The sequence below is a fragment of the Letharia columbiana genome, assembly GCF_014066305.1.
Source record: "Letharia columbiana isolate WasteWater2 chromosome Unknown Sc0000036_s0, whole genome shotgun sequence".
Taxonomy (NCBI): Eukaryota; Fungi; Ascomycota; class Lecanoromycetes; order Lecanorales; family Parmeliaceae; genus Letharia; species Letharia columbiana.
In genome coordinates, this window is record NW_023501080.1 from 28,387 (window position 1) to 48,249 (window position 19,863).

Sequence of the window (19,863 nt, forward strand, 5' to 3'; positions counted from 1 at the left end):
TAGCAGGCCATACTCTTGAAGGAAGTCCGCCCCGATATCGCCGCGATAGCTTCACACGGTTCTATGTTACTTAATCGATTCCGCTTATTGTGACGATTCGATTGAATAGAACTACAATTTCTACAATTCCTACGACTCCTACTCAGCAGAGAAAACACTCAGAAAACATCAAATACCACTAGGCTTCACACCACATTAACACATAACACACACCCAAAATGGACTCCAAAGACAAGAAACCTGATTCTTCAGAGACACCGCCAGGCACCATGACCAAGCGTGAGTTAGATGGACTATAAGGAGCCAAGCACCAGATACTAAAGAGAAGCTCGAGGAATTCGTTCGTTGGAGGGTACAACAATACACAATATACAAATTTAGGACACTCTCTGACGTCTTTGCTGACGACTTTACCCAATACGTCAGAGAGGACTTCGAGGTTCTTAGCAAGGACGTCATTACCAGCCTACGAGATTGCCTACGGGCCAATGGAGCCTATGTTCAAAAAGGGAGAGGGATTTCCATAGCCCAAGCACTGGCAAATGTGATTTAGGAAGATATCTTATGGCTACCGAACGACCCATGGCCACCGAACGACGAAGAACGTCCTCCATCAAAGTAATCCTAATCTTACCCTCCTTAGCAACAGCCATTCAGCCACAGCAACCGGTTCAACCAATGCAGGAACAAAGCCTTATCGACCGGAGAACACTCTCCTCTCCCGCAACCGCCTTTCCCAGAGAATACTACTCCTCTCCCCGCAGCCACCTTATCAACCAATTGTCGAAGATACCACTCCAGTCCACCCTCCCCACTCCAATTGTCGAGGATACCACCCAGTCACCCTCCCCACTCCAATTGTCGAGGATACCACTCCAGTCCACCCTCCCCCACTCCAATTGTCGAGGATACCACTCCAGTCCACCCTCCCCCACTTCAAGCGACGGCCCTCCACTCAGCCTCAACAACAACAGCCTGAGGATACCACTGCGCTCCTTCCCCCCACCACAAACTGCGGCCCAGATTACCGAGTCCCACACCTACTACCCTTACCCTACCAAGTCATTCAAGACAGCAGCCCTGTCAACACGAGCCAACTCTCTACGGTTTCACGTTCGCGCACTATATCGACCCTCAAAGAGCCTACTTTCTCGCTTAGCAATCTCAATCCACCTTTCGCCTCCCAGCATACTCATTTTCTCGCTCCACTTTTCGCCTCCCAGCATCTCATTTTCTCGCCTCTTGGCTCGCCTCTCCGCTCGGCTATACGGAGAAGCGAAGGCTACAGGCCAAGGATAGGTGCATGAAGTATATGGACGGTGCATTCTTGATGTAGCTGTCCAGGGATTTGGTCATAAGGGTCCATCTTTCTCCCATTGCTACTAGAAATACGCCTAGCATAACCGGATCTACGCCCACTACAGCAAAGGGAGCAATTGCAGTCATGGAAAGCATTGCGGAGAAGGATTCGAAGAAGTAATGTTTTGATAGCATGCGAATAGCCTCATCTTTTTCGGTTTTTACCAGTGTCGATAACTCAACACTCGCTTACGCTAGTACTATTCGGCCTAGTCATTGGTATATAAAGGCCTTCTCTGTACATAGGATTCTTCTTCTTTAGACACAGACATCATTAAGAATACCATATCTAGTGATCAGTCTCATTATACAAGTAATTGCATACCCAGGTATTTACTGCTTACGCTAGTACTCATTCGGCCTGTACATTAGTATATGAGGCCTTCTCTGTACATAGGATTCTTCTTCTTTAGACACAGACATCATTAAGAATACCATATCTAGTGATCAGTCTCATTATACAAGTAACTCCTTTTACCATCGAGAACGCTTCTAATGAGAATAAAGCCGTCCGCTTTGCGCTTCAGATCCGAGGTGCCACAGTCAGAACCCTGCGCGTCGCACATGGCCGGTGGGCAAACCCTGACGAATACGACACTTTTCCGGATGAGTCGGAACCTGTGCTTCGGTCAAACGCAAGTGGCCCCTACAGTATAGTAGAAAGAGAGCGTGAAAGAAGTCCTGATGAGCCCTTGCAACAAGATGGTATTACCGTAACAAATGCCGTAAAAGGCGAGGCTGTGATCGCAGTCTTCCACAATGGCGAACTCCTCCAATTGGATGGTACAGCTTCGGTTCCTATCCGTAATCCTTATGATACTGACAGCGATGACGAGGATAGCGACGGCCTAAATGGCGACACCCAAAGCAAGTCTGACCAAACAGCCCCGTCAGCTTCTTCCGGAGTCCTTCGGATTCCCTCCAAAGGGGTTCAAAAGCTTGTCTTGCAATACAAATTGCAATCCCATAGCGGTGAAGAGCCTCGGAGTCCAAATCGTCTGGATGTGGAGACTTTCCTGAAGACTGACCAGTCCAGAAATTGGTCTTTCAAGGAAGACCATGAACTCAACTCAATTTTCAGAAGGTATCTCGAACACATCTTGTGTCTTTGCCTGGTTGATGTTACGCCTGGCCCAGGCGAAGAACGTCGCATCCCATTCATGAACGACATCACGTTGGAGTCAGAATCGACACCGCTTGGTGATTTGTAAGTCGTTCTCGAATGCTCATCACCAGATCAGTGTCATAAGAATGCTGACCTCGAAAGCTATATCTTCCGTTATCTCCTGTTCATGTACCAACTCTTAAAGAAAGATGATTATATCTCCACACATCCCATATGTCAGAATCGGGACAAAGATGCCTCGAGCTTTGAGAAAGCTGAATTGCAAGCTCGCATCAAGGAAGCCTGTATAGGGCATTTGCGGTGGTGCTTCGAAGAGAGTGTCTTTCTGGCCCGTCAGAGCTGGCCTGCTTCTCCAAAAACAGAAAGTGACAACAACAAACTAGACGAGAAACCGAGTGCGCAGTTCTTTGTTGGAAGCTTACAAATGCTCAAGCTGTCCGAATTCTCTCGAGTGTTCGAAGGAGAAGGGAAGCTGGTGAAGGCATGTTTACAAATGGGAACTAAGTTGTGGCTTGACGCGCTGGATGCAGAACGAGATGAGAGGTCGAGACTATGGTACAAAGACACAAGGAAGACCTATATCGCATGGGGGGGCCGTCGCGGAGAGGGTTCGGAATGGCTCCATTTTCCGGAATATCGTTTAGGAGATCTCATCTACACCTGGAAGGCCCTCAAGTCCCTAGAAGCTATGTCGGTTGAATTCAAAGATGATACAAACGACTCACCAGACACTCTGGAACGACTGGAGGACTTGAAGTTACGAGCCCACGACGTACGAGAAACCATTCTGCAGTGCTTTGCATATCAACCTCAAGACGCTCGTTCTACTAATAGTAATCATATAGTCGATCGTTCGAACCGGCGAGATCCTGGACATGCTGTGGCAAAGAACGGATCGGCTCCCGTGTCTTTTGCCATTGCTGTACGGCGGTCTCGCGAGAGGGACAGACGGCTATTTTATGCCAAAGACTCGATGCTTCATGATGGTATCACGTGGGATTTCTTCAAGAATGACATCCAATTCGAGGCGTACAGCGCAAAGAATGAGCCCACAAAGGTGGATGTACAGCTTTCATGGCAGAAGACAATGCAGGCACAAGGCATTGACCATGAGACCACCTGGAAGAAACCACTTCGGTATGCATTGGCCATTATAATGGCGAGTCATCATATATCCTTGGACGACTCCAAATCCCCAGACGAGCTTGCAGAGCTTTCTTGGAAGAGGCTTCCCAGATGTGTTATGTCTCATGGGCTATTTGCTAATCAGCTGGACCGGGACACAAAGCTTCCACGATTGTTGAGACCCTTGTACTCTTCTGACAAACCACACAGTCCTTGGGCGACATGGGAGCTAGCGACACTGATGTTGGTCAGAAGGTTCAAGAATTTGGATCTCGAGATGTAAGTCCTCACCTTCCGGTACTCTCCATACTTTGTTTGAATTCAGGTAGGATGTTGATCTTCCCTCAATAGATTAAGAGATGTAACGCTCCCAGTCCCACGCGAAGAATCTGCGTCTCAAGATGAGGATGAAGATACCAAGCGAGGAACTACAGAGAGGAAAACAATGTCTTTTCAGCCGCCAGACGGTAGTATCTCTGAGAAAATGAGGTCTGCCCTGATGAAAAAGGTTATTCTAGAGAAGAGGAGAACAAGCTCCCACAAGAAGGTGGACTTCAAGCAGGTGTCTGACCCAAAAGGTATTCCAATTCGTTTCCCATGTCATCGATGTACCACGGCACGCGCTCGATCATGTGGCTTATTCTGGGCTTTCTTCTTTAGAGAGACGGGCAAAAGAGTGGTTGTATCCCTACCCGGACTTCATCACTAAGCGGCCTCCTTACGACTCCATGAAGGAAGAATACGATGGAATGGAGCACCGTCTCGAGATCGATCTTCAGAATCGCCTAACTGATAATCATCGAACGAAGTTCAAAAGTATATTAGCCAGAGGGTTTGAGAAGTGGAGCCAGGAAAAATCATTTAGCGCTGGCAACTACAGCGCTGTTGTTGTCGACGTAGGTCAACACAAACGAAACGACCCAGATATTGACTGGTATGATGCGGAAGACCTAGACGGTCACCTTCGTCGAGCTCGCAGCATACATGACGCTAAGAAGAGGTTTCAGTATGTCCAGATAGCCCATTCAACCTACCCTTTAGCTAAGTCTCGGAAGCTTTCTTGGACCCTTGGAAGTCGAACACGCCCTTATGCTTTATTTGGCGACTCCAAGGAAAGAGAGGCACCATATGGCACGTTTCTACATACGTCACAGCAGTTATTCAAGCCATATACATGAAGATGTATGTCTGCTGATCAGCCCTATCTGTACTCCTGTGATTGACAAAAGCTACTTACTAGGTCCATCCTCTTGCAGACGCATGGACAACTGAACTTCACCTCAGCTTTTTCCAACTGGCCAACATGGAAGAGAAACCGCGTACCTATATTCCGGAAGACCCCCGTAACGAGGAAAATCTTGAAGAAGAAGCAAGAAGTGATCATGTCTGTGACAGGCATCAACGAGCCTTCCCCCAGATATTCAAGGGCTCGAAACGCGCTTTTCTCAAAAAAGCGTCACTGAGTTATCGTTTCGTTGGAGATATGGGTGACAAATTCTGGACCGGCTATCTATTGACCCATCTTCCCGCAGATTCGGAGATTCTCCCAAAAGCCGATGACTACCATGGCTTTAGAGATATACAAGAATGGTTTCATGAAGACAGGAAGATAGACCAGAGGAAGGTTCTTGAGCCCTTCCTCGTGGAGAAAATGGTGGCCGAGCTGTTTCAAAGCACCGATAAAATTCTCAAAACTATTGACGATTGGCTCAATCCAGAGATAGATGTCTCGGAAGACGGAAAGGCATTGACTCAGCCGAAAGTTTCCAAGGCCGATGACCGATTCGTGGATGTACAATATAATCGGTCCGCCATCTGTCTTGACCTTGACGCTACCCTTCGTATACTTCGTCGTCTATCCAAAGCAAACGTTGACTCTCTCAGCCAATGGGCCAAGCGGGAACAAACCCGAAGTTTTCAACCACGGTGGTCTGAGAAGGACGAATTCAAATTTCGAGAGCTGATCGACTTCCAGAAACGACGTGCCGAGCAACAAATCTCTCGGGTAAATGACCAATTCCGACGGATTCAGGATTCCATCGAGCAAGTCAGAACTCATCGGCAAGAGGTAATTCAGGGGCGAGCGAAGGCAGAGAACTAGTATAGCGCTAACACATTGCAGCTGATCAACAATATCAATCTTGCTGAATCGCGGACTGCAGCACATGAGTCGGAAAACATTCGAATATTTACCTACGCCACGGTGATCTTTTATCCGCTGAGCTTCGTGGCAGTATGTCCACTTCTGTTGTCCATTTGTAACGTTTAGGTGTATACTGACTGCTCAACTCTAGAGTCTTTTCAGCATGCAAGGCCCGCCGTGAGTACTCTCCCCGCTTGCAACTGTGCTAACCACTGATTGATCAAGCAACCACATCACGACTCCGCTCTTCCTTCAAGCTACTGCGATTGCATTGGTGATCACGCTACTGATGGTTTTCAATGCTGAAATTCTTGCATGGCCAATTCGAAGACTCAGGTACATCGTAAGCCGCAGTGCACGAGAAAGAATGGGGAGAACACCCAACACATTCCCAGTGACTTGGGAAAAGACTCTGGATCACATCAAAGATGCTGAAGAGCATGACATCTTACACGATCATGAAATGCCGAAATGGCCGAGGAGCAAATTCGTTTATCTTCTATTCTTGGTCGTCTACTTCTTCGTTGACTTTCCAGCATCTCGTATTGTGCTCGCATACGAATCAGTCACGAAATCTGAGGCCGGTTCTCCATATCATGCAACCCTAGCTGTTGTGCGGATTTTCATTGCACTCATATTATCGCCAGTGTTCGTGGTCTCTTGGACTATCTTGGTAATCTGGAGCCTACTCTGCTGGACCCTGACCAAGGTCTGGACAGTGCCACTCAGACGATGGAATGAGGTCCAAGAGCAGAGTAACAAAAAGCAAAATGATCACCTCAGGGAGAAATTCGAAGCTGACGCCAAAGCCGAAGCCGAGGCGGAAGCCAAGGCCAAAGAAAAGGCCAAAGAGCAGGACGGAGCGAAAGACGATGACCGGGAATCGACAGACCCTGTTCCGCGGGGAGAGAAAACAAATAAGAAGGAAAAGCCAAAGACGGTGGATGAGCGCATCGATGACACGCGCAAGAAAGAACGTAAGGAGAAGGATGATCGGATCCGGCAGCACGTCAAGCTGCTCATCAATCCTCCGGAGCTTTACGAGCGCATGGAGCACAACGCTTTAAGGTTGAGGAGAAAAAAAAAACGAGAGGGTGAAGACGATACCACGTCTTCTCGTACATCTCGCAAGGCCAGCGCGACGGACCTGCTCCCGAGTGATGAGAACGGCGCCGTATCCGCGACACAAAACCACAATCCAGTGCGCAGATCAGTGTGGCGCCTCATATTCGGCAGGCCTGAGAGAAAACAGGACGACGAAAGGTTGGTGGAAGGACGAGACAAGTAGACAACTTCCGTCATGGTGGTCTATTGCGTTTCGCATGGTGAATTTTCGCAAGCCCTACCGCTTCCTGATCTGCTGGGATCCACGCAATGTCACGCTCTTGGCTAGCACAAGGGCTAGGTCAGATGAACACCGTCGTATGGGCAAATTTTGCCTGATCCGAAAGGAATGACAGGGCAAACTATCGACGGCTCTTTCAGCGCAGGCTCAAGAACGGGTAACGGAGAGCCCAGTCTAAATAGCACATTTACTATCCTATAAGCAGCACGCGGATATCACCCTGGGACATGTATCTCTGGGCACTTCGGAGCATAAATATCGTCAGGATCGATTCGATGCATGCTGCACGTGGGCCTTGCAGAGGATTGGGCTAGAGAGGTTTGAAGCGAGCGGTGTCACGCTGGCTAGCTGCTGTGTGGGTTGCCATAAGCATGACTTCGGCACGACAAGACCAGATTGCAATTCGACATTGTTGCTGGCAAGACACGCATTCTGAGCTTAACGGCGACTGGATATTTGGATGATCTGTCGTGGCCTCCTTTCAAGGAGAAGTCATGTGAGAAGGGATGTGAAATGGGTCTGAGAATGAGCGGGACGGTGGGAACGATTGGGATTCGCCATTGGACTTCGATCGGTCTGTTAATACTACCTCCGCCATTGAGCCTGGCCTACAATCAATAAGAAGTGAGGGTACCGCATCGGCTAGGAATACGATCAAAGATCACTGGGAGACTATCTATCCATCTAGAAATCCCAATCGTTCACTGACCGTGTGACAAGACAATCCGTCCAATCTCACACGGGAGAGAAGCGGCTCTACTCCGTCAACTTGCTGCTCTTGCCGCTACCGAGATTGATTACTCGGCACAGTTTGACAGAAGGAAGAGACGACCTCCGTGGGGTGTGATAGTAGCTGTTGTCGGATCGGATGTGCTGTGGTGTGATGCATTGCGCGGCTTGGACTTCTCTGAAGTGCGAAAGCTGGTGTCCATAGAACAATGGAACCGTTCGACTTTGTGCGTTGACAGTGTAAATCTATGATTTGATTGAGATGCAGGTACGGAGTCTTTCGGCGTTACCTTGCGAGCGTTATTCACAAGGGAAAAGCGGGGACGCGAAGATGTCTGTATATTGTCCGCGTCGCTCCCTCAGCCTTTGCCCCTTGTGTCTTTCAGCAGCCCCGATTTCCCGATGTTAATTTCTTGCTTTCTCTTCTTTGCCCGAGGATTCGTCCTTACTCCAAGGGCGCTCCCTTGACACTCGGCCTCGCTTGCTCACCCACTACGTCACTAGCTTAGCTAAAATATTCTTAATCTTTAGACCCGCGAGAGCGGCGAAGCCTAGCGACCATCGAACCCAAAGGCCCTAAAGGCAGAGGAAAAAAAAAAAAAAAAAAAAAAAGAAGTAAAAAACGTTTTATCAATATAGCACACCGTAATTCCGCGGAAAGTCCCGTAGAATTTTTTTTTTTTTTTTTTTTTTTTTTAGTTGACGAAGAACTTTATAAAATATTTGATCGTAGTATTAGTTATTATCCGTCATAAATTCTCGAAAGAAAACTAAAAAGAAAACCCCAAAAAAGCCTCGAGAAAGAACCCCAAAAAGACCCCCAGCCCAACAAAAAAAAAAAAAATTTCCCCAAAAATTTAAAATTGTTGATCCCGGTTGGTGGGGGAAAAAAAAAAAAAAAACAAAAAAAAAAAAAAAAAAAAAAAACACAAAAAAACCCAAAAAAAAAAAAAAAATTTTTTTTTTTAAACCCTTTTCCCAAATTAAAAAAAAAAATTTAAAATAAAAAAAAAAATTAAAAAATAAAAAAAAAAAAAAAAAAAAAAAAAAAAAAATTAAAAAAAAAAAAATAATTATAAAAAAAATAAAAAAAAATTAAAAAATAAAAAAAAATAAAAAAAAAATAAAAAAATATTTAAAAAAAAAAAAAAAAAAAAAAAAAAAAAATTTTTTTTTTTTTTAAAAATAATAAAAAAAAAAAAAAAAAAAAAAAAATAAAAATAAAATAAAAAAAAAAAAAATAAAATAAAATTAAAAATAAAAAAAAAAAAAAAAAAAAAAAAAAAAAAAAAAAAAAAAAAAAAAAAAAAAAAAAAAAAAAATAATATTAAAAAAAAAAAAAAAAAAAAAAAAAATAAAAAAAAAAAAAAAAAAAAAAAAAAAAAAAAAAAAAAAAAAAAAAAAAATTAAAATAAAAAAAAAAAAAAAAAAAAAAAAAAAAAAAAAAAAAAAAAAAAAAAAAATTAATATTTAATAAAAAAAATATAATTTAAATTTTATTTAAAATAATAAATAAAAAAAAAAAAAAAAAATAAAAAAAAAAAAAAAAAAAAAAAATTTAATTTTAAATTTTAAAATTTTAAAAAAAAAAAAAATAGATATTAGCTCTTCTTATAATATCTTACGTTAGAGCTTTCTTCTAATTTATTATATTTTTAAAATAATATACTTTAATTCTAATATTATTATATAGACTATTAATAATTCTTATTATCTTATACCCCCTATAATAGCTTATATTAAAACTTTCTTTTAATTTATTATATTTTTAGAATAATATATCTCGATTCTAATATTATTATATAGACTATTAATAACTTAAGAAAACTTTAGATAATAGCCCTCGTTATAGACGATAACATTTTTTAAATTATAAGAAATCGCGAATTAATCTAATAGTAATCTTCGATATTAGAATACTTAGCTAGATACTTTCTAAAGTATATTAATATCTCTCTAACTAAAGAAGAGCTCGCCCTCTCTCTCTCTTTCTAATTATAATATTTATATATATATTCTATAATTATAAAACCCCTCTTCGCTTAATAAACTCTAAAAATAATTTAAAAGTTATTTAAGTTAAGAAGAATATTCGAGTTAAGAAAAATATCTAAATTAAGAAAGATATTTAAATTAAAAAGAGTAATTAAGATCGATTTTATCTATTATATATTTAATCTTATTCTTAATATTCTAAAATCTAGATTCTTAATATCTCTATTATCTTATAGTATAGCGTATATTAATCTCCTTTATTACTCTATAACTCTTATTTAAAAAATTCGAATTATAGATATTATTATATTAATTAAAGTCGATAAAGCTATTAATATAATAAAATTTCTTATCTTTTATCGACGCGGGTATAATATATATATTTCTCTCAATATTTATAAGATTATAGAATTATTATTTTTTAAGAGTTCTTAGATTTCGCGCTATTAATAACTACGCTCTTTCTACTTTTATTATATTATAATATTTCTAAACTTATTTATTATATTAATACTTAAATATCTTTATAAAAATACTTTATAGATAAGTTAATCTTTATCTAAAATCTCTATAAACTAAATTTATCACTTTTATTACGATTAATACTTTCTTTATTAATTTTTCTAAAAGAACTTTATTAATATTAAAGATCTATTAATTATATTTATAGACTTAAGCGTAATCTCTATATTATCTTTTTTAAAAGAGTTAATTAATAAGTCTATAGACGACAATATCTTTAAATAAACGAGCTATATTTAGAGAATTCTTCTTAAGAGCCTTTTAATATCGAATATTAAAATAAATACGAATCGAATATCGATATATTTATTTATAGTTCGCCTTATATATATTAATATTATTATCTCTCTTAAATAAATAATATTCTCTTAATTTTATTCGATTTATTCGAATAAAGGCGATTAAAGTTTTAAAAAAAATATTTAACTTTAATTATTTAATAATAGTCTCTATTAATCGCTAATAACGACTATTATAATAATAAATCTATCTTATAATATTACGCTTCTTATTATTCGTTTATTAACTTTAAATATAAAGATCTAAAAAAGTTCTTATCTTAATCTTCTTCTCTTTCTTCTATAATCTCTTAATTATAAATAATAATACTTCTATATCTTAATACTTAACGAGATTATATATTATAATTATCTTCTAATATATAATATTATAACGTATAATCTATTTAATATAGTTATTATACTTATTTATTAGTTTATAATACTTTTTAAAGAATTTAATATATATCTTTTCTCTTATTTAAGTAATTAATTTATCGAGTAAATTAAATAATTATATTATTTCGAGTAAATAATTAATACTATAAAACTTTAAGAAGTTAAAATAATCTTTATTTATCGTTTTATTTAGAGATTTATATATTTAAAAAATCTCTTTTAATAGATTAATTCGAGCTAAGACCGCGAGTAGATATCGAATAATATTATTATTATAAAAATAATATCTCGCTAATATAATAAGATTAAGAATAGCGCGATTTATATATAGCGTATTTAAATTTAATTTAATTAAGATCGATATAAAGATAACTATTATCGTCCTCTATAAGATTTAATTATTCTCTTTTATTTACTATATCTTCTTATTTAAAGACTTAATACGTTTTAAATTAATATAATTAAGAATCATTTAAAAGCGAGTATTAAGAAGCTTATTCGTTTTATTCTCTATCTTTATAGCTTTAATATATTTAATCTATTATTTAAATAAATAATCTATAAATTCTTTAATTATTAAGAAGTATAGAATATCGAAGTATTATAGCTAATATATATTAATAGTAAAGTAGTCGTCGATAAAAGAATGACGGTTATAAAGTATTATATCTTATAAGTATTTTAATATCTTTTTAATATATCTCTTTTATAATCTTAGCTACTTAGCTATACACTTAAATATTTATTTAGAATATAAGATTAAAAAATATAATTACTTTCTCTCTATAGGTGAGATTATATATATAAAATAATATCTATCACTTAAGATTAAAATAATTATTATTTATTTCTTATAATCTAATATTATAGTAACTAGTATTAAATAATATCTTCGAGTTAAATCGTTCGCGTATTATATATTAATATTATATTTAAAGTATTCTTTAATTATTAAATATACTTCGTTAATAGATAGTATATCGCGAGAGTATAAGAAGTTATTTTTAATTATTAAACTTAAGATATAGTAATAGATCTAGGCCTTAGCTTCTTTTTCTATAATAATCGATATTATTCTTAAAATCGCTATATTTAATTTACTATACGCGTATTACGCGTTTTATTAAAGATTCTTAATTATAATATAAATTAATTAAGTATATTAATTCTTATATATTTAAGAGAGATAAGTTTTATTTAATATTAAAATAATAAAAATAACGATAGAGTTATTAGATAGTTTATTCTATATTTTCTACTATTAATTTATAATATATATCTTATTATAGACTCTCGCTTTATTAGTATTTCTTTAATATATAAATTAATAATATAAGCTTATATTAAAAGATTTATATATTAGAAATACTTTAATAATACTTATAATATCGAAGTAAATAACGTAATATATCTTTAATTTTAATTTAAATTTAAAGTTATAAATTTTAAAAGACTAGCTAATTTAGCCGCCGTCGATATTATTACTATATATATTCTATATCTTATATTTTAATAATTTCGCGCTATTAAAGCTATAGTCATCTCGAAATCGCTATAAATAGATATCGCGAAAGAACTTATTAATATTACTATCGAAGAGTCTTAACTTAAAAAACTATAGCGCTAGCGTATAATCTTTTTAAAATTTAAATAGATTCTAAAAATTATTTATATTAAATATCGACTCGATATTCGACTTAGTTTAATAATTAAATATCGATTTCATTTAATTAAGAGGCTTCGATTCGAATTATAATTTTATCGATTTTCTAGCGTCTCGCTCTTTTAAATATAATTCTATAGAGTTAACTATTAAAGACGAAATTATATTATTATAATTTAAATCTATTATAGAGATAAAGAGTATTATTATCTTATTATTTAGATTTATTATTTATATCACGTTTATTCTCTCTTTCTCTATCTTCTACTCGTTTAATTACTACTATAATATCGAATTCGCAATTATATTATCTTCGAGTAAATATATATCTTCTTCTCTTACGATAATTAGAGTTATTAGATTATTAATATTATTAATTATATCGCGGTTTATAATATCGAAAAACGCGTATAGAAGAATCGATTTTCGCTTTCTATAATCTCGTAGATATCTAGTAAATCTATTATTATTTTTATATTATTTTTTATAAAAGCGATATACTCGATATATATTCTCTTATCTATTATTAATTAATTATAAGATATATATTCTTTAATAATCGATAACGTATTAATATCTTAGCGAACGTATACTATTACTCTAGTCTTACTTATCGCGAAGCTTAATTTTAACTTTATATTCTTTATAATTATATTAAAGATATTTATAAATTTATATATAAAAAATATTTTATATTAATAAGTATTTATAAAAAGAAAGAGTTTATAATAAGCTATTTAGAAGAGAAATACTTTTATTACTTTTAAACGTTTCTTTATATTTAATACGTATATAATTAAAGCGCTTTTATATATATAAAACTATATTTATATATTTACTTTAAAATAATAAAGTCGTCTATAGAGTATATAATTTAGAGATATATATTTTATATAAAAGAAACTAATTTTACTTTAATTTAAATCGTTTAATTTAGATAGTAGTACCTCTAAAAATAAGTGTTATAAAAGAAATATATTAAATATATTTATTATTATTTATAATATATAGCTATTTTATTATATTTAGCTAGCTAATATATCTTTATATTAAAATAAAAGTCTTTTAGATATAAATAATCGAAGTCGAATAAATTATTAAGAGTTATATATATTCGAAGAGAAGATAATCTAATTAATCGATTTTTATAGATATAAAAAAGAAAGAAAATTAATATATCTACTAAAAAAGAAACTTAATTATCTATTAATTAATTAAAGAGTAGATAAAAATTATATAAATATAGTATCTATTAATTACTATATCTTATTATTATCTCTTATATTAAAGAGTTAAAATAAGTATTAATTTTTAAAATATTAATTATTAAAGTAATTATTATCGCTTAAATCTTATTAAAAATTATTAATTTCAAAATTGCTAGTAGAGAATAGATCTTAGAAAATTTATATTATTATTAAATAAATTTATATTCCTAATAGATATAATAGCGAAATTCGTATTTTTATTATCGATATATATATTATTAATTTTAACGCTAATTAAAGCTTTTATCGAAGTTTCTATTAATAATTAATTAAAGTTAATTAAAGATATAATATATTAATATTTAGTTAAGATTATTAAGATAGCTATTAATAAAGTTAATATTAATTAAAGTTTATTTATAATTAATTAAAATTAATTAAAGATATAATATATATTTCGAAAAATAATATTAAATATTCGACTCGAACTCTATAATCTTATTTAAATTTCTTTTATCTTATATCTTACTTAATCTAATACGCATTTTCTTATTATCGTATTATATATATTATTATATTAATATCTATATTTTCTTTAAACGATATATTTATAATAGTAGCGCTTATCGAAATCGATTTTTATATTAAATTCGATATCGCGAAGTTAGGCGTTCTCGCGAATTAAGATAATATTTATAAAGAACTTCGATTTTTAGAGCTTATATTTAAAGTAGTAAAAGAGAAGTTCTCGTATTAATTAAGATATAAAGGTCTTTAAAGAAAGTCTATAAAATAGTAGAAGAGAAAGGTTAATATTATTATAAGCGAGACTATTTAATTACTATTTATTTTTAATTATATAATCGCGTAAGACCTTAGCTTTCTTCTTAAATTCTTATATAAATTAATCTTATTAATTAATAAAGCGTCTACGAAGTAAGAGAAGCGATTATTTAAAAGAGAATTAACGAAAATATAGAAAGACGAATATATGAAGACTTAGAAGCTCTTAACGATTAAGAGATTAATAAATTTCTATTAATCTAATAGATTATTAATTAAAAACCCTTCTAATATTAACTTCTTTTAATTTATTATTATTAACAATCTAAATAAATATAAACTTATCTCTATTTAGAAGTTAATAGATAATCTAATAATAATCTCTCGATTCTAAGAATAACTTAGTCTTAAAGCTCTTATTATCTATCTTTAATCGAAACGATTTTAAGATAATATTAATAAAAATTCTATAATATTATTTTATTTAATTTATAGAGTAGATAATATAAGCTTAATTATAGATAATAATAATAATTTATAAAAGGCGTATAAATATTAAAAGCGAGTATATATATTTAAATAGCGAATATTTTTATAACGCGTAATTAAAGATTTATTAATCTCGCTTTTCTATATTAATAATAAGTATTAATATTAATTTTAGCTTCGATTAAGACGTTAGATATCGAAGTTAATATCTTTAAAACTTCGCGAGATTTATTAATATACTTATATTCTTAATCTTAATAACTTTTTAAGATATTTAAATATCTAGTCTTTTCTTCTATTAAGCTAAAGTAAGTCTTAAAGTTTTTAATCTCTTTTAATTTTTATAATACTCTACCTCAATTCAATTCTATCGAAATTTCGCTTTCTCTTTATTCTATTATTACTTAATCTTTAATCTTATTACTTAATTTATTTAATATTTATAAAGAAAATAAAATAAATTCTTAACTTATTAATATTAGCTTAAACGAGGATAACTTTTAATTATAAATTTATTACTATTCTTTATAAAAGAAGTTTATTAATAATTTAATAGATAACATTATTATACTTAAAACTTATAAGAGTAATAACACGCTTTTATTATAAAAGAAGAGGCGTTTAATAGTAGAAGATACTATATTAATAAAGCTCTTAATTAAATAAGATTACACTTTTTAATTAACTAATTCTTATAATATTAAAATTAATAAAATTATAAGTTAAAGAAAGATATAAAATAATATAAAGGTCGACGATAGAGACCTAGTATTAGAGTATATATTCGAGTATTATTAGTTATTTATTCTTTATACTAATTAATATAATAGAAAAATAAAATTTAATAAAAAAAAGAGATTTTAATAATTTAATATAACTTATTAAATTATAAAGTAAGTCTTATAGCTTAATTATAATAATATAAGTATTAATAATACTCGAATATTTAGAGGCTTAAGCTATATTTTAAATCCGCGAGAGATATTAATTCTTATTATTTTAAAGGTTTATTAACTTTATAATTTAATATAATAATATTTTTAAGTAAATATCTATAAAGAAGCTATTAATATAAATAAGTCTAACTTTAATAAGATAAATATATCTAATTCTTTTATTTAACTCGCTAATATAAATATTTCTTTAAACTCTAATACTATTAATAAGTTAGATATTTAAATAATAACTTACTTTACGATTTAATATTCTTAAAAGATATTAGAATATTACTATCATCGAAGTCTTTAAGAAATCTCTCTTTATAAATAAATATCTTATATCGTAATTCGTTTAAAAGAATTAATAGTCTTAATATTCTTTAATCGAGATATTTAATATTATTTATTTATATAAAGATAAAGCGAATTACGTAGCTTAAATAATATTTAAAATAAAATTCTTTTTTATTATTATTCTAATAAAGACTTTAACGAACTAGTTTATAGAAATTATTAAATTTATAAATCTCGATAATCGCGATATTATATAACTTTATATATTTTATATATATAGATTAACTCGATATTATAAAGTTAGCGCTAAGCTTTTAACCTCTATAAATATTAAATTATTTAAATATATAATTAACGATTAAGCTTAATCTAAATAAGAGAGATTCTTAATTCTAATAATTTTCGAGTTATATAAAAATTATATAAAAGCTATAATTAAAGATAAAGGAAAATTTGAATATAACTTCGCTATCGACTAGATCTATATTAATAAGTTTTATAATATAAAGTTAGATATCGCTCTAATTCTTATATTAATTAATATCTATAAAATAAAATAATTTAAAATTATAATTAATAATCTCGTAAATACGCGAAAACTATATAAGAAGAGGCGAGTATACTATAATAGATTAGCGAAGAAGTATAAGTACTATCTATTATTTATATATAAATACTTAATTATACTATAGATTAAATTCTTTATAAATATAGTAGTAATAATTCTCTCGATAGAGTAGCTATAATAGAAGATAGATTTTATTATATTAATAATAATAGAGAAAGTATATTATAAGATTAGAAAGTGAATAGAGAATATAAAAGCTCGCTTATATAGCCTATCGAATAAGAAATTAAAAAGAAATATTAATAAAATATAGATAATTCTAGATAAGCTAATAATTAAATAAATAGCGAAGATAAGAATTATTAATAGCGGTACTTTACTTATTAAACTTTTATTATATAAAATAAGAAAGATTATTTATATATTAAACGAGGATTAAAGAAAGATACTATAGAATATTAATTAAATTATCTAAAATTAAACTAAAGCGAAATATTAGTATATATAAAAGAATAAGGTAGGGCTGAGCTTGAAAACCTTGAATTTGTATGTGCAGCCAATCATTAATTCGGGTTCGCTACGCTCTTTGGTTAGACCGGCTGAGTCAGCCCGGTAGCCCTCCCGCCTTCCCTCATCAAAAATTTGTATGTAGAAGTTTTACACTTTGAAGTACTCAGCTTGCGATACATACAGTTACTTCATAATTCCTCAAATTGTAGAGCTCGCTTTGCGCTTTCTAACGCTGTAAAAATTATGAAGTTTGGCCTACTATTGGTGGATTAAATGGATATTTAAATATGGTAGTCATGGTAGTCACACCAGACGCGTCCGGGATCGGATAATAATCCTTCCACCTGTTTGTGTAACCATTCTTCTTCCACCATTCTACCAATTCTATTAATTCCATCAATATGAACACAATCGTCCTCGATACCCCTCGCCCAAAGGTTACTCAACGTTTCAGGCACGTACACCCCTTTTGCCCGCCTCTTAGAGCCCCTACTGACGCCCTCAGGCCACCCCTCGGCGAATCCGCTACTGCTGGCAATCGAGGCCGCAAGCGAGCCCAACAGCTACCTACTAGGTACTGCTTATAAACGCGTTAGAAGGCCCTCTAAAGAGCCCGAACGGATACGTCCTCCCCTACATACTCTTCTCAAGCCAGCGGTAATACCTTTTAACCCAGCGATGCTACCTTCCAAGACGCGTCTTCCTCCCCTACCTTTTGTTAGATCCTGAACATCGTTAAGAAGAAGCTCCTGAAAATATGATAATCATACCAGACGCGTCCGGGATCGGATAATAATCCTTCCACCTATTTGTGTAACTATTCTTCTTCCACCATTCTACCAATTCTACTAATTCCACCAATATGAACATATTTACCCTCGGTACCCTCGCACTCAATTGAATAAGAGGAGGATCTACAATAGGCGAATGCGGAGAACACTGCGGAGAACATTGCGGAGATAGTCATCAGCAGCAGTGACATAACAGGCCTACTCTCCACGGTCTTACATCAATCCACTCAGCCAGTGCAAGAGAAGTCAATACAGTAGGCGAATGCGGAGAACACTGCGGAGAAACCAAGCGGCAACAAGGCCCCCAGCACCAAGAACACGGCTCAGCTCTCCAAGATCCCACGTCATATGCTCTCCACGGTTCCACATCAAATCATCACTCAGTAAGCGGAGAACACCACTGCAACTTAGCCTGTTATCCCCACTGCATTAAGGAGTAAGAGGAGGAACTACAACAGGCAAATGCGGAGAATACTGCGGAGAAACCAAGCGGCAACAAGGCCACCATCGTCAATAACACGGCTCAGCTCTCCAAGATCCCACGTCATATCAATCATTCACTCAGTCAGCTACTCAGCTAGTTACTTAGTCTGATACTCTATAAGAGAAGGAGCAAGAGAAGGAACTACAACAGGCAAATGCGGAGAACACTGCGGAGAAACCAAGCGGCAACAAGGCCCCCAGCACCAAGAACACGGCTCAGCTCTCCAAGATCCCACGTCATATGCTCTCCACGGTTCCACATCAAATCATCACTTAGCAAGCGGAGAACACCACTGCAACTTGGCCGTTCCACATCAAATCATCACTCAGCAAGCGGAGAACACCACTGCAACTTAGCCTGTCATCCCCACTACATTGAGGAGCAAGAGGAGGAACTACAACAGGCAAATGCGGAGAACACTACGGAGAAACCAAGCGACAACAAGGCCACCATCGTCAAGAACACGGCTCAGCTCTCCAAGATCCCACATCATATCAATCATCCACTCAGTCAGCCACTCAGCTAGCCACTCAGTCTGATACTCTACAAGAGGAGGAGCAAGAGGAGGAACTACAACAGGCAAATGCGGAGAACACTGCGGAGAACACTATGAAGAACACTGCGGAGAACACTATAAAGAACACTGCGGAGAAACCAAGCGGCAACAAGGCCCCCAGCACCAAGAACACAGCTCAGCTCTCCAAGATCCCACGTCATATGCTCTCCACGGTTCCACATCAAATTATCACTTAGTAAGCGGAGAACACTACTACAACTTAGCCTGTCATCCCCACTATATTAAGGAGTAAGAGGAGGAACTACAGCAGGCGAATGCGGAGAACACTGCGGAGAAACCAAGCGGCAACAAGGCCCCCAGCACCAAGAACACGGCTCAGCTCTCCAAGATCCCACGTCATATGCTCTCCACGGTTCCACATCAAATCATCACTCCGGAACGATGCATATTTGGACGAATTGAAACCGTCCGATGTCTACAGCTATTTCATTATTCGAAAAATTTCACTGCGGCAGGAGATATTGTGGGATTCACACCACTAATTGGCACGTTGTCTCCATTTCTTTCCGGTATTTCGATACTTCTTGCCATAAGGGC

The 19,863-nt window shown here is 34.1% G+C and overlaps 2 protein-coding genes across 2 annotated transcripts; both read left to right on the forward strand.

Moving 5' to 3' along the window:
* Positions 1 to 218: 218 nt before the first annotated feature.
* HO173_008946 (uncharacterized protein) lies at positions 219 to 7,041 on the forward strand (the record flags this gene model as incomplete). The annotated part of the gene is made up of 10 exons (XM_037310842.1): positions 219 to 279; positions 1,804 to 2,566; positions 2,627 to 3,889; positions 3,962 to 4,188; positions 4,271 to 4,616; positions 4,666 to 4,792; positions 4,851 to 5,678; positions 5,733 to 5,843; positions 5,905 to 5,930; positions 5,979 to 7,041. The coding sequence occupies 10 exons, from the start codon at positions 219 to 221 to the stop codon at positions 7,039 to 7,041; spliced, it is 4,815 nt and encodes a 1,604-aa protein (XP_037162158.1).
* An 11,862-nt stretch (positions 7,042 to 18,903) lies between these two features.
* HO173_008947 (uncharacterized protein) lies at positions 18,904 to 19,502 on the forward strand (the record flags this gene model as incomplete). Its single annotated transcript, XM_037310843.1, has 2 exons — positions 18,904 to 19,258; positions 19,300 to 19,502. The coding sequence occupies 2 exons, from the start codon at positions 18,904 to 18,906 to the stop codon at positions 19,500 to 19,502; spliced, it is 558 nt and encodes a 185-aa protein (XP_037162159.1).
* Between the last annotated feature and the right edge of the window lie 361 nt (positions 19,503 to 19,863).